The 16,024-nt window shown below is 45.6% G+C and overlaps 1 protein-coding gene across 5 annotated transcripts in view; it reads right to left on the bottom strand.

Annotated features, from left to right (window-relative positions):
• The window catches only part of PHF12 (PHD finger protein 12), a 44,239-nt gene extending 32,354 nt beyond the window's left edge, over positions 1–11,885 (bottom strand). The window contains exons 1-2 of one of the 5 annotated variants that reach the window (XR_014019533.1): positions 11,180–11,884; positions 10,353–10,534 (exon numbers count right to left, since the gene is read on the bottom strand). Coding sequence is in view for 4 of the 5 variants with exons in the window: in XM_081272948.1 (XP_081129074.1) it covers positions 10,353–10,654 (302 nt within the window). In the remaining variant the exon portion in view is untranslated. Of the gene's footprint in view, positions 1–10,352; positions 10,686–11,179 lie in introns of those variants that run through there. The other 4 variants (XM_081272950.1, XM_081272951.1, XM_081272949.1 and 1 more) reach the window with 4 other exon arrangements.
• Between the last annotated feature and the right edge of the window lie 4,139 nt (positions 11,886–16,024).

Below are 16,024 nucleotides of genomic sequence, written 5' to 3'. Positions count from 1 at the left end.
TTCATGAGGCTGAGGCAGAAGGATTGCATTTCAAGGTCAGTCTCCACAACTTCAGCAAGATCCTGCCTTAGGGGCTGGGGATGTGGCTCAAGCGGTAGCGCGCTCGCCTGGCATGCGTGCGGCCCGGGTTCGATCCTCAGCACCACATACCAACAAAGATGTTGTGTCCGCCGAGAACTAAAAAAATAAATATTAAAAAAAATTCTCTCTCTCTCTCTCTCTCCCCCCTCTCTCACTCTCTCTTTAAAAAAAAAAAAGAAAAAAAGATCCTGCCTTAGGCTGGGGTTATAGCAGGGCTAAAGCACCCTTGGGTTCAATCCCCAGCACCAAGAAAAAAAGATGATGCTCTTTCAAAAAATGGCAAGCAATGGGGGGGCTGGGGTTGTGGCTCAGTGGTAGAGTGCCTGACTAGCACGTGTAAGGCACTGGGTTTAATTCTCAGCACCACATACAAATATATAATAATAATTTTTAAAAAGATCCATTGACAACTAAAAAAATTTTTAAAAAAATGGCAAGCAAGATCAAGGGAAGTTAAACATAGTCAATCTATTCAGATACATTTTGATGAAATTAATGGAGTATAATTTTCAGTATTATCCAACCAACAATTGATGATTTTCAATTGAAAAAGTTCACCATATAGTTTATCACTAATGTTTCCAAAGCTTTGTTAAAACTGATAATCAGGGTGCTGGGATTGTGGCTCAGCGGTAGAGTATTTGCCTAGTACGGGCGGGACCTGGGTTCGGGTTCAATCCTCAGCACCACATAAAAATAAAGGCATTGTGTTGTGTTCATCTAAACCTAAAAAAAATAAATATTAAAAAAAAAACCCCGATAATCAGCAGAACTCTAGCTGATGGTTCAGTGAATGTGGGAATTTTAAAGCTTCTAGCTCATCACAGAAGCCGAAGGCGTGGTAGAAAGAAAAGAGTAGATCTGTGTTGCCCAATTTCATAATGCAGAGACTTATTTAGATTCACTCAAAGTTCTGTGCAATGCATTAGCTTCTCTGCACATATATAGACAAGAGAAAAATAATATTCAATATCTCTCAACTGGGCCTGTAATACCAACTACTCAAGAGGCTGAGGCAGGAGAATAACAAGATCAAAGCCAGTCTGGATAACCTGAGCAAGACCCTGTCTCAAACAAACAAAACCCCCAAACTATCCCTCCCTGGGTCATGTTAAATAAAAACCTGCAAGTGTACTTGTGTTGCCACAAACAGGGTTCCACTTGGAACTCAAGATTGCTAGTAATTCTGAGGTTCCTTCACCTCTGCCTGGCCTGGAGCTAAAATTATGTCTTTATGCTGTGGTTAAAAGTCAAACCTCAAGAAGAGTCCTCTATTGCTCTCTCAAGCTTATTTCAAAAAGAGTTTCATGCAGAGCCCAGATCAGTGGGAAAGATGACACTATGTTCTGGCATGGAGTGTCTCCCAATCTTGCTCTTACTCTTAAGTGTTTTTTGTTCTGTCAAAATTGGGAAACATTTCCTGGGAGATATCCTGTATAACTTATCAGGAAATAGGAGAAGGGCAAAAATTAAACAACAAAGTGATTAACATATAGGAAAGCAAATGTAATTGGGGGAAGCAATGGTCACCTTGTGTGTGTGTATTAAATGAAGACATCACCCCCTTGGAATAACCCAGATATCGTTTCCATCCCCCAATCAATGTTTTTCTTTGCATGTCTCTCATTTGTAATACTACTTGGTATTATACAGCAGTGAGAAGAGGGAAAGGGCTTTTAAGCAGTTTTAGTGAGCATCTGTTCCGAGCAAAGATAGTAAAAGGGAAGGACAAATGGCTCTGAATGAACAAATCAAAGTTTTCATTACTGGGCTGGGAATATAGCTCAGTGCTTAGCATGAACTAAACCCTGAGTTCGATCCCCAGCACTACAAAGAGAGAGAAAAAAATGTTTTTCATTACTTAGAAAATTTCACCAGCTGGGTGTGGTGGCAAATGCCTGTAATCCCAGGAGGCTGAGGCAGGAGGACTGCCAAGTTTGAGGCCAGTCTAGGCAGCTTAGTGAGACCCTTTCTCAAAACAAAAAGGTCTGGGTTATAGCTCAGTGATAAAGTGCTCCAGGGTTCAATACTCAGAACCACCAAGAGAAAAAAGAAATGAAAATCTTCACTTATCTACAAGGTACATCAGAAATTTGCTTATTGTGAAATCAATAATTGCTCCAGGTAGTGGTCAAGTTCCTTCCAGTCAATGGGTCAAAATCAAATCTTTTCTTTCATTAATAAATTTTGTAGCCTTCAGTTTTGCTTTCTATACAAAATATGCTAAAACCTCATTTTTGTTCTCATTTGCTGAGACCTAGATTTACAAATACCTTAGGCTTGGGCTGAGGTTGTAGCTCAGTGGTAGAGTACTTGCCTAGCACATGTGAGGGTTTGATACTCAGCACCACATAAAAATAAATAAAATAAAGGTATTGTGTCCACCTACAACTAAAAAAAGAAAGAAAGAAAGAAAAGACTTAAAAATAAATAAATAAATACCTTAGGCTTAAAGGATGAGGATTTTGGTATCTGGAAACCTGCAGGCAGGAAAAGGAGTCACCCTCTCATTCTTCTTAACTGCTCTCAAGTCATGGGAAAAGCAATCAGCTAGTGACCTGTGCATGCGTCCTGGGCATAGTGTCAAATCTGCAGTAGCAAAGTGCCTTTCTGAAATTTGGTCTAGGACTTGTACTGAATACAATGTCCTCCTCTTTCAGGAAACTGGCAAGGAGACAGTCCTACTCCTGTCCTGTGTCTCTTGGGAGACTAGCATTATGCAGAGGTGCTCTTATAAGTGTCACTCATTGAATGGCAATGCAGCTGATCATGTTGTACTCCCTAGGACCTTGAACTTAAAGAAGAAGCCAAGAGGTGGGGGAAACAGACTTTTTTTTCCCCCTTAATTTTCTGGTGACTTAAAACTCTGACACCTTAAAACGAGAATACATTTCCAGGAGCCTGCGCCACATTAATTTAGCAAGGGGCCATCAGAAGTCCAAAGAGACTCTTCTGTCACGGTAGCCTTGTTAACCACAAACTCAAGGAATTGTATATGTGCTGGGGATTGGACAAGCAAGTTTAGAGATAGATTTCTTACTCATAATCAAAAGAACACAACATTCAGCTTCATCTAATTCTCTATTACTGTCATATGTAGGAGAAAAACTGTACCCATTTTTGTTAAGAAGGAAGACATCTGCATTTCTAGGTAGCAAAAATCCTGTCTGGAGCATTAAAGCAAACTATTACTTTTTATGAGCTATATAAAACCTTCAGGCAAATATTCTCTGTATTCTTGTCTCCCTATTTACTACTATCTAGGCTTACACAAAGATACATAAACAGGTGAGCATGCTGCAGTGTACAAACAACTTTTTGATCTTGTTAACTGGGTTCCAAAGACAGCATATTAATTGCTCTGAAGGTATTTCTACTCCAAGCTGTTACCAATCAAACAAAGGCAATTAAATCTTTCTTCCTGGGCTGGGGATATAGAGTACCTGTCTATCATGGGCAAGATCCTGGGTTTGATTCCCCAGCACTGCCAAAACAAAACAAAAAACTTCCTAAAATAAGGCCAAGTATGAGAAATGCCTAAACAGAAATTTTCTATTGTGGCTGGTGAGTCTGGGTGGGCACCCTGCCCAAAGGCAGGTGGTTTTTTTTTTTTTTTTTTTTTAATTATTTCCTCTAGGGTAACTTTCAGCCTTAGACTTTTTTGCTAGGAAATTACCCAGAGAAGTTGAAATACCAACATATGAAGCTACACTGTAAGGTTCTTTTTCACTTCAAGATGGTGAACCATCTTGACTAGATTTCACAGAAGAAACTTTTTACATCACTTCATGCCCACTAGGATGGTTTTAATCAAGACATAATAACAAGTGTTATCAAGGATGTGGAGAAACTGGAACCCTCACTCATTGCTAATGGGGAAATAAAATGATGCAGCCATATTGGACAACAACCTGGCAGCTCCTCCCAAAGGCTAAACATAAGAATTACCAAAGGACCCAGTAATTCCATCTATAAGTGCACATCTAAAAAGAAAGGAAAACCACATATCCACAAAAACTTGCATCCAAATGTTCACAGCACCATTATTCACAACGGCAAAAAGCAGAAACAACTCAACTGTCTACCACCTGATGAACGGATAAACAAAATTAGTACATTCATACAACAGAATATTGTTCAACCATGAAAACAAGTTGAAGTACTGGTAAATGCAACAGGATGAACGTTGAAAAGGTTTACTGAAGCAGGAAACCTGTAATTCTAGTGACTCAGGAGGCTGAGGCAGGAGGATTAAAAGTTCAGACCAACCTCAGGAACTTAGCAAGACCCTTTCAAAATAAAAAATAAAAAGGGCTAGGGATGTGACTCAGTAATTAAGTGACTCTGGGTTCAATCCTAGGTACCAAAAAAGGAAAAGAAAAGGTTTACTGAGTCCCTTTGAGTAATCTGATATATTACTTGTACTTTCGCTTAGAGGTTAACAAATATCAAAATACAGTGAGTTTCTTCCAACACATAGTAATGACTACTTGAATCTCCTTACAGTTCAAATTAGACAATTGTACATTCCTGATGTAGCTTTAAAAAAAATATTCCTGGAAGAATACTTGACCAAGAATTTATAACAGACTATTATGAATCTCACCTCCAGATTCAAAATAAGGCAGTAATCCTTGCACATTCATGTCTATAAAAAACACCTAAATAATTTACAAAGGCCCCAAATTGTCCTAATATATTAGTGGAGCCCATTTATAAAGTACTTTGAGAGCCTTAAGGAGTAGTGGGAAATTGATAAATCATAACTGCGTCCTACCTTTTAAGGAGTATGGCAATTAATTTTGGAATAGGTCTAAAATGAAAAATTCCAACTGTACCATTAAGTATTTTCTTTAATCTACACAGAAATCTTCACATTTTAGGAGTATTATCTCCTTTTCCATTTAAAAAAAATTTTTTTCAGTTGTTGATGGACCTTTGATTATTTATTAATTTATATGTGGTTCTGTGAATTGAACCCAGTGCCTCACATATGCTAGGCAAGCACCCTACCACTGAGCCACAACTTCAGCCCCTCCTTTTCCATATTTTAATATCTCTGATATTTCCTCTCTCAACCTAAGCCATTTGGGCCACAAACACACCAAATATTTTTTGTTTGTTTGTTTGTTTATTTATTTATTTATTTATTTGGAGTTGGGGGCTTTAATGTGTTGCCCTGGCTGGCCTAGAACTCCTGGGCTCAAGTGATCCTTTTTCCTAAGGCTTCAAGCTCTCACCACTGTGCCTTGCTCTGTTTGTTGTTTTTTTCCCCCTGCAGTGGTGGGAATTAAACCCAGGACTAGGATTGCATGTTATTCTTACAGAAAATGCAAAAAAAAAAAAAAAAAAAAAAAAAGAAAAAAAGAAAAAAAAAAAGAAAGAAAAAGAAAAAAAAGAAACAAAAATAAACATAAAATCAAACTAGCACCTGACATAGTGGTGCACACCTAAAGTCCTAGAGACTTAGGAGACTGAGGCAGGAGGATCACAAGTTCAAAGCCAGCCTTAACTTAGCAAGGTCCTAAGCAACTGAGACCCTGTCTCAAAATAAAAAATAAAAAGGGTTGGGTTAAACACCTCTGGATTCAATCCCTGGTACCAAATAAATAAATAAATAAATAAATAAAAACCTAAACCAATCAGGTTGTGTATTGTGGAATCATTTAACTACTGATGGGGCAGAGTAAGGGAAGGAGAGGGAATTCAGACATAGTAACCTCTATTCTTTAGCATCAGGTTTCTAAGAATTTACTGGCTAAAAACAACAGATTCATAAGACAATGTTAAAATAAAAGTGTTTTAATTTATTGTTTACCTGATATTAGTCTAATGAGGAGTTAAACAACAAAAACCACAGAAAACCCACTCCTTAAGAAATTCAAACAACAAAGATTTTTATTCTAGAGTCTGTGAGTGAAACCTTTGTTATGACTCACTGAAAATTAAATATGCAAAACTCCAATCTGAGCTTAGTTTTGCCTGTGCAGAGACCTTTTTACTCTCATTCTTCGAAAACCTCATTTTGGATCTTGCTGCCAACACCAGAGAGAGGAAAGCTGGCCAACAATTCCAAATATAACATGCGGAGGCAAATGCTACAGAAATCTGTCTGACGGGAAGGGACCATGTTGAGGTCTGCAGAGGTAGGTGCACTTCTCAATCCAACCGTTTTGGTCCCTGTCTGGAGCAAAATGCCATGAGAAAGCAATGAGAGGAAACCAGCCAATTTCTAGTCAGCCTCATTACTGATGCCTTATGGTATTCACTCTATCAGCGACAACAATTTTTCCATTTCTCACACAGAAAGATGGGTCAGCAACATCTAAACCACCACCAATTATTACACTATTTAACAGATTTTTAGGGATTAGTCCCTGAAAATCTGAATTTTCAGAAAGCTCAACTTACAGCATGATTATTATGACAAAGATCAGTTTCACCAGGGAACACTTAAAAACATATCTCTTTCCAGTTCTCTAGGGGCAAGCTTAGTAACCCCTATTATCACTCTGAATAATTGATAAACCAGTTAAACTTGGATAAAATGATTACACATCACTTAAACAAAGACCTCTGCTTCTCAATTTTAACTCTTCAGTGAGGTCATGGTACTACTGAGCACAGAATAATTCATTCCCTAGCCCAGATAATCATTACAGAAAACCCCAAAATATGGCTTCCCATCTAATTGGGAAGAGATGAGTTTTCCTCATAACAACACTGTGGCCCCTGAAAAAAGACAGGGCAATGAAAATAGCTTATTTGATTAGTCATTTCCTTCAGTAATTTATCTTAGAAAAATCCCCATGAGTCAAGAGGATTGTAGAGTTCAAAGCCAGCCTCAGCAACTTAGCAAGTCCATGAGTTAAATCCCCAGTACCCAAAAAAACAAAAAACAAAAAAATTATGGCTAATGTCACTAAGACCAGAGGTAGTTTGCCAAGAAATCCCTTCTACAACATTTTTTTGGGGGTGGGGTGAGGATTGAAATCAGGGGCATTCAACCACTGAGACACATCCCCAGCCCTATTTTGTATGTTATTTAGAGACAGGGTCTCACTCAGTTGCTCACTGCCTTGCTTTTTGCTGAGTCTGGCTTTGAACTCTCTCCATCCTCCTGTCTCAGCCTCCTGAGCCACTGGGACTACAGATGGTGCCACTGTGCCAGGCCACTTCTACAACATTTTATTAAATCCTGTTCACTGTGAAGCAGACTGGCAAGAGACACTAGAGACTTGAGAAAGGATTTGTATCACAGAACTTTGAAAGGAGAAAGCAGCACTGCGATTGTCACCTACAGCATTTGTCAAATTCCAGCTTCTCTCTTATGCATTCTGTATATGATGGAAATTTTCACTACTTATCTAAATAATCCAGTCTTAGTTCAAAAGGAAAGCAAGAGAAAATATAGTCATGTAGCCTAATCTCATGCCCGTATGGTACAAGTAAGCAATGAATAGGACAAATTAATGAAAACATACTCAGGGATCAAAATTTTTCAGAAATATTAATTGCCTGACCTCACTAGGCTGGTTGAATTGGTTAATGAAGTATTTTACTTTTGTGTGAGTGAGGGTTAGGAGGCAGGAAAGTAGGATAAGTCTTACTTATCAAATGAAATTCATGCAGGAAATTCCTATTTAAAAAAAGATTTCCTAGGGCTAGGGATATAGCTCAGTTGGTAGAGTACTTGACTTACATGCACATGGCCTTGGGTTCAATCCCCAGTACCACAAAAGATTTCCTGCCTTTTCACCAATGATTAGAAAGTTATGTGATTTAGATAATAACTCAGCTAAGTCAACAGTACATTTAGTACTGGCATCTTCAAAAAGAAATTGAAAATGTGAAGCAACCCTATCTCATTTAGTACAATTCTCAAATCTCTGATTACCAGGTCCCATTCACGGTCTCAAAAAAGAAAAAAAAAAGTATTCAATGAAATGCACAGCCTGGACAAATGGGACTCTCACCATCAGTTAGAAGTTCCTCCCTCTCTCTCCTTTCTCTCCTTCCAGCTAAAGCAGAAACTGTTGCTTATTTCAATTTGACAAGTTTTAGACCACATCTAATTAAGAGATTCAGAGGTTAGGTTTCAGAGTTTAAAAGCCCAATCTCAGATAAAATAACACTTTTTTTATGCTTCAGGTTTCTATTAAATAATCTCAGCATTGTCAAACAAATAAGACTTACACCACTTCATCCCAGGGGTAAAAAATTAGCCCACACTTTAAATCAAGAAGTCTAGCCAGGTAACTACTTGGGAGGTTGAGGCAGGAGGCACCCAAATTTGAGGTCCACGTGGGCAACTTCCAAAGACCCTGTCTCAAAAAACAACAAAAAGCAAAACAACAACAACAAAAAAACCCTCCCATGTCTAGAGGATGTAGTTCAGCCCTTGTCTAGCATGTGTGAGGCCCTGGATTCAAATCCCTAGAACTGGGGGAGGAGGGGAGAGGGAAGTCTACAACCCCCATATCAAACATATCAAGCACACATATCAAACCTCCACAAAAAATTGTAAGCATTACAATATATACAGATACAACTCTCTCCTGTGTTCAAGGGCAGCAAAAGAAACTTCAGAGGAATTTTCTCCAAGTGGATTACACTTTAGAGGAAGGAAAAGCTAAAAAAATCACAGGTCCTTACAGCTGGTCTTAGTCACTTTATAATAAAAATTTAAAGGCCAGCAGCAAAGCTTCATCCAGGATAATCATTTTTGGCTGTGTAACATTACAAGTTAAGATGGGGTGCCCTTCTAGGCAAAAGTATCTTGGGAATGGTAACGGGAGCTTCCCACATAACTTCTGACCACAGACTTAGTATCAGTCATCTGTCTAATAAGTGTTCCAAAACCTGTAATTAGTACAAATAAAGTAGGCACTATTTCACAAACCCAGAGAAGGAATGTAAATGCAACAATGGACAGACCTTAAGAGAAATCCCTCCCGACCTGTTAACAGTGAGCTAAAAAGGCAACATCAAAAACAAAACAAAACAAAAAACCCAGGGGTGGTAAAAAAAAAAAAAAATAGCCCTCTCTCCCTCATGCTTTCTCCAGCCTGCCTCCTTTCAGAGGCCTGCCTCAGTCAACTGCTGCTGAACAAAACAAGATGCAATCTGGGTTCGCTGGGCGGATGGGGGATTTGTGTAGAGGACAGAGGTGATTTCTGCAGGCAGAAGATGGAGTTTAAACTCTTCTTTGCCGGATTTTCTATGCTGAGCTGCAGAGGAGGATCAAGCAGCGGCAATCAACCCAGGTCCCTCCCTCTCTCTTCGGTCTCTCCCCTCCCCTCGCGTTCAGAAAGGCGGGCGGGGAAAGGGTGGGGGGAAAGCAAGGCTTTCCAGTTCTCAGCTTCTTAAAAATGCCTTTCCGGAGTCACCGCACACAATCCTACCCCGGCAGCAAAGAATTTTGCGGGGAAGGGTTCGCCGATCCGGAGCAGAGAAGTGAAATCGGCGCCCAAGGGCAATTTTAATTGTCTAACCCGGCTCGATTTCCTAAGAGGCGGCAGCGCGGGGAGGGAAAAGGGAGGAGGAAGGCAGCTCTGAGAGGCAACAGGGGGCAAGCCCAGGCAGAGAAAGGAACCAAAGCGGAGAGATCCCAGTCCCAGTCCCCAAGGAGCTTCTGCAGAAGGGACTCCAGGGCTGTCCCCACCTTTCATCGGAAAACGTTTGCAAATCATATATGCAGCCAAAATGGCGCTGAGAATAAAAATATAATTTAAAGGCAGGTCGCCATATTGTAAACAGAGAGGCAAAGAACAGGAGAACTAGAGACACCCTCCATGATTTCCTCCACAGCCGCAAGCACCGGGTCGCCGAGGTCTGGACCAGGGTGGCTGGACAGCCGAGGGCTCCGCGCACCCACCCCGAGGAGATTCCGGCCCCGCAGGAGCCCTGAAGGTGGCGGGCGCGCGAGCAGCCAAGCTGCACTGAGCCGGGAGCTCCTCCCCTTCCTCCCCCGCCACCGCCGGCCGTATTCGGCCCGCTCGGTCCCGACTCCCCAGAGACTTCCAATCTCAGATGAGGCTTGCCTCATTCTTCCCAACACCCACCCCTGGGTCCGGACCCACCGCTGCCGGTCCCTGCAAAACGGCCAGTTCGCGGCAGCACACGGGGGCGGGGAGGCGCTCGCCCCAGCGGCTGCAGAGTCAGCTAGCGGCTACAAGCGCCCGTTATTTCAGCAGGCAGGGGCAGGCCAGGTGAAGGAATGTGTCGAGGAGGGTCAGCCAAGGGGCTCCAAAAGGGTCCCCAGACCTTACCAGCACTGGAGGTGGAAGGCAGCCGGGCAGTGGTCGCAGCACAGGAGATCTCCACCTTCCTTGCAGCTATCGCAGCTGTCGTGGTTGGTGGCCCTGCCGCTTCTTCGGGGCTCCTTCTCCGGCTTCCGACTCCGCTTTTCTGCCTCGTCCGACTTGGGGGGAGCCAGCAGAGCTTGGATTTGCTGCACACACATACAAACAGCGTGTGTGCATACTCGGAGTTCCCGGGCAGTCCGTCGCCCCCCCGGCGCGGCTTCTCCGTCACCCACCCCTCTCCCCCCTTTTGTCCTTCTTCCTCCCATCCAGGCTGCTCCCAGAACCTCTCAGCCCCCGGAACCAGGGGGAGCCCACCCTAATGCGTTCCTGCCGCACAACAACGAGAAGAGCTTCTTCCAAATGGGGAGGATCAGGGTAGGGGGATGGGGAGAGGGTGCGCGGTTCCCTTCTCGCCACTTCCTTGTATGGACAGTGGGGGACTCCAAAGCCCAGCTCCGGAGAGGCCCGAAGCCCGGTACCCGGACGTGTTGGGGGAAGCACAAAGGGGCCGACAAGAAGGGGGTGGGGAGGCCCGCCGGTGCAACGAGATGGAGTGGGCTGGAACTCGGGAGAGCAAAATCGAGGGCGGCGGGTAGGTGAAACTGCTGCAAACGTCCTCGGAGACTGAGCTCAAGCCCCCAAATTGCAAAGATGGGAGAGAGACTGGGCGAGGAAGAAATCCCCCCTCCCCCGGTGCTCTAGTGCTTTGAGCTTAGGGTCGGCTTTGTGGGGCGGAGGGCGGAGGTTCCCTCCCGACGCTGGGGGAAGGGGATGAGGAGGGCCACTCTTACCTCCATCAGCCCCCCCGACGTATCCAAGTCGTACACGATCGTCTTGGTCTCCATTTTCTCCCACATTCATCCAACTCCCGGGCTGGGCGCTCTCTGATCCGGCCCCCCCAACCCCGGGGGGAGGGGGGATTTGGGGGAAGGGGGGGCTCCTGACCCCGGTTCCCCTTCTTTTTTCCCAACACGGGTCCCGACTTCCTCGCCCAGGCTCCCCCCCACCCCCCGGCCCCCAGTTCCTGGGACGGCAGCGTCCTCCCCACGGGCCGTGAGGGGGGAGCGGCCCCTCAGTCCCGGCCCAGCGGCTGACTGCACAGTGGGTCCCGCCTCCGGGGGTCAGGCCTCGGCGGGGCCTAGTCCCACAGGCTAAAGCCGGCGCTGGCGACTGCTGGTCCGGCCGGGAAGGCTGGCGGGCGCTGCCATCCCGGGGTTGGGGGGATGGGGAGGGGGCTGAGAGGTTAGGTGAGGTTGTGGTACGTGAGGTGACTTGGGGGAGGGTATTGGGGGGTGGTCCCCGGGCTCCGCCTCTCGCCGCCGCCGCCGTCTGCGTCCCGGCTGCCGCGCACTTGGCGCAAACTTACCGCGAGCGCCCGCAAAGCCACCCGCGCAGGCGCCCCGGGATCACGGCTCGCCGCGCGCAACCGCGGTGACAGCCGGCGACCGGGCTCCCGCGCAGCCGCGGTAAGGGGGTACCCCCCAGCGCGCAGCCGCGCTGGCATCCGTCTGGAGCCCCGAAGCTCCGCCTTTCTGCCCTGCGCCAGCGTACTGAGCTAAAAGGGCGGGACCTGATGTCTCGCGCAGGCGCCTGGGAAAGCTCACAGGGGTCATGGCGCAGCCGCACGAACCTGGGGACTCTTCATCCATTGGTGTTTTGTGTGTAGACCGAGAGGACGCTGTTCCCGCGCAGGCGTGTTGGGCGTGCTCCCCTCCCGCCCCATAACCACACTGCCGGCTCCCGCGCAGGCGTATTGTCACCTGCAGGCCCTCAAAAGAAAGCTTCTCTTTTCGCCATTTTGGTAATGGGACATGGGCTATCGTGCCCTTGAAGTCCTCAGGCACGAGCAGGAAGGAGCAAGATGTGGTGATGGATGGAGCTGGTAGGCTGTCGGCGATAGCGGTATTCATTGGGATATTGTACTGGACTATTTGGTTCCGGCGTCAGGTGTGGCTGGACCAGGCCGCCATATTAGTAAAGCGAAAAGAAAAGCCATTGCGACAAAAAACGACGCCTTTGGTGGCAGACTGGGTGGCTGCTATTCCCACATCACTCCCGCTCCCGACAGTTAATTGTATCCCGACCATCCCTGCCTTGCATGGTGACGGCACTGTGGGGTGTTCCACCTGCCTATTACTACCATCTTTTGATAACTCTCCCTGATAACTGTTCTTCAAGATGAAGCCAAAAGCCGAGAGTACGCATAATTGACCACGCCCAGCTGCCTGACTTACAGTGGACTCCAACTCCCAGTTTGCAATGCGCAGAGGGGTCAAAGGGCGAATGGGCGCGCTTTGCACTCTGGGAACAAGAATCGCGATAGTTCTGGTGGATTGTGGGAGTCGTAGTTCCGTGTGCGTGCGGTGCACTGTACCGTAGGGTGGATCAGGGAGAGTGGTTTGCCCTCTGGGAAGGGATACTTTTGAGAGCTGCCGAGCTGTGTACTGGGATTTGTAGTCTGAACCCTCTCACCTCGAATTCTGGGCGGAGAGTCATGCTTCTGTCTCGGCTCTGGCCCCTCCCCTTCCCTTGGTCTACTACTCCAGACAGTGGATGAAGCAAATGAGGAGGGAGCTGCGTGGTTGTCTCTTGACAATAAGCGTTTAATTATCGTTGTTGACATATATATGTGTCCCGCTTTTTTTTCCCCTGCTTTTTTTTTTGGGGGGGTGGAGGAGTGTTTGGGGGATTGAACCCAGGGGCGTTCAACCACTGAACCACGGTCCCCAGTCCTTTTTATTTTTTTATTTTGAAACGGGCTTCACTAATTTGCTGAGGTTTCTTATCCTTTTACCTCAGCCTCCGGAGTCGCTGGGATTATAGGCATGCGCCACCATGTCTGGCTGGTGCCCACTTCTAATGTGAAGGCACACACATAACATTCTCGAGTTGTAAAACTGAAACGGGCTTGGAGACCACCTAATTTAATTCATTTCCAGTTGGATGTATGGAGCAGTGATTTGCAGAGCTCACATAAGTGACTTTATGGCAAACCTAAGCATGAAACATTTCTTGATTCACAAACCAGACATTGTCCACTACGCCATGCTTGCTGTCTCCAAGGAATTATTGCCGCTGCAACAATTGGGACATTAAGGAGGAGGAGTTAGGGTGGGGGTGAGAGTGTGTGCAGTATCAGGTTTCTGGTTTTCTAAACTTTCACTCTGCCTTTTTTTTTTAATACATATTTTTTAGTTGTAGTTGACACAATACCTTTATTTATGTATTTATATGTGGTGCTGAGGATCGAACCCAGGGCCTCGCACGTGCTAGGTGAGTGCTCTACCACTGAGCCACAACCCCAGCTCCTTCTTTAAAAAGAAAATATTTTTTTCAGTTATAAATGGACCCAATATCATTATTTATTTATTTTTATGTGGTGCTGAGGAGCTAGCCCAGTGCCTCACGCATGTGAGGTGAGGCAAGTGTTCTACCATTGAACTACAACCCCAGCCCTAAACTTTCACTCTTCTGATTACTATTTTGTTACCTTAAAAGAGTAAGCTCACGCAGTAGTAAAGAATGTCATGTAAATTGACTGCTTTATGCCTTCTGTCAGCCTCAGCAAACAACAGACTTTATTGGCTATGGGTCAGAGGTGTGATCCTCAGAAAGGGAGCTAGACTGCTCGTATGGAAGAGGCAAAACCTTGTTCTTCCTGTAATTGTACTTTATGTCACAATCCGTTAGAAGTTAACACTGTGTCAGCCTGAAGGTATTATGGGAGAGAGAAGTCAGCCATTGGCACATACCCAGTAAGCAGAGCTTTGCTTTGATCATCACTATCAGTTGCAGCTGAGAACAGGAACAGGCTGGGGCCAATGAAGGAAACAAGACTTGACTTTGTTGACAAGTGCCAGGGGAGCTAGACACTCCACACACTTTCCCTCTTGGAAGTTGGAAGATGAGGTCAGCCTAGTGGTGACAGGAGTTGGTGCCACCTTGGAGAGCTCCTGCGCTAGTTGTTTAAGAGGAATTGGGGAAGAGCAGGTGGGATACAGATGCCTTTGGAAGCGACCTCTTGTGGCTAATATAGGCATTGCATTCTGCGTGAACTGGAACTTATGGTTCCTTCAAAGCTGCTTGTCTAATGCCATGATTTGTGGTCAAGACCTCCCAATTGGAAGACTTCAGAAGCTGAAGGTGCTGGTTACTGCTATTATTTATTTCAGGGACTTTTGTCTTCTGGCTTTTGAGTTCCCATATTTCCCTTGCTCTTATTCTGGAGAGCAGCCATGCAAGGCACACCTCTAACAAGCATGGAATGTGCATGCTGGGGACCTACGACAAGCAGATACTTTCATCTCAGGAAGCTCTGTGGGATATATGGAGGGGGAAGTCAAGTGGATCCCACCTAGCCACTCTTTCCATATCCCCTGGGCTTTTGCCTAACTTAGGTACCAAACCCTTAAACTTCATTGTCCCTGCTCTTGACAATCTGGATGGTTTCTGAGGCTAAGTCAAACTAAGGCTTAATGTCCAGGAATTCAGTTTCTGATCCCCACTCCAATTTACCAAGGCTTGCTTGCTTGAAAAGAAGGGAAAGGAGAGATGTGTCAGGCTTCCTGGGTCTTGTTGGCAATCCAGTGGCATTGAAAAACGTTTGGTAGTGTGCCAGCTTACACTTCTAGATCTATTAGAGGAAGAAGTGAGGCATTGGAATGAATGAACAGCTGGGTTCCTAGGCTCTCACCCCTGTGGCACCACCCAGTGGAAGCTCTCATTTCACCTGCCATTTGTTGCATTGACCTTTTGGGGACCATGGTGCCTACTCAACTGCATGTAAAATAAAAGCTGAGGGATATTGGTTAGTGGGTTCAGCATACCATATGGTCCTGAGGTTCATGTCCCATTCATCTACCACCCCCCTTCCCTCCAAGAAAGCACCATCCACCTGAACATTGCTTGATTTTTTTTTCCAAAAACACCATTTTAATAAGGAAACAACAGAAATAAAAGATTGTTCTCTGGCTGGAGCTCAGACCCCATATAATACATTATATATACAAAATTGCCTTCAGCCAGCTCCTGGGCCTCTCCCTGGGGCTCTCTGACTCTGTCCCATGCTAAATTCCTGGGTCCTTGGACCTCTGCTCATCTCCAGAATATATCTGCCCACTCCCCTTATGCCATTACACAGTGGCAGGAGGAGCAGCCTGCCAAGGGGCTTGGATGAAGGACTAATAGGAAAGGGGGTATTTGTAATAGGCCAACAAACATCAGGAGAGGGTCCCCCCTCACTTCAGGGTATAGGGCTGCAAGGGAGCAGTCGGGTGTCCTGCTTTGGTGTGGAGTATGTGTGCCCATTGGAGCCCACCCTGAGCTTGGGTAGAGTCCCTGAACCCTTTGGGTCCCTTAGAATTATTGCCTCCACCATTTCAGGGCAGGGGGCTGAATTGTCCATTTCTGAGGCTTTAGCGAAGGGCCAGAGACTGCCCTAAGGGGCAAATGTTGGCACTCCAGGATTACCCAAGGTCACCATTGAGAGTGGTTTTCACTCCCGGTGATGGCCCTGTGAGTAGCAGCCTGGTGTAGTTTCCACCACTGTTGAGTTAGTCCAGGGCTGGGTGGTGGCCATGGGAAAAGAGGTGCTCCTGTTCTGCCTTCCAGGCATGAGGGCCAGAGTGTGGGGAAGG

This window comes from Spermophilus citellus (assembly GCF_964194105.1).
Source record: "Spermophilus citellus genome assembly, chromosome: 17".
Lineage (NCBI taxonomy): Eukaryota > Metazoa > Chordata > Mammalia > Rodentia > Sciuridae > Spermophilus > Spermophilus citellus.
Note: the sequence above shows the minus strand (reverse complement) of the source record. Positions and strands in the feature narration are given on the sequence as shown.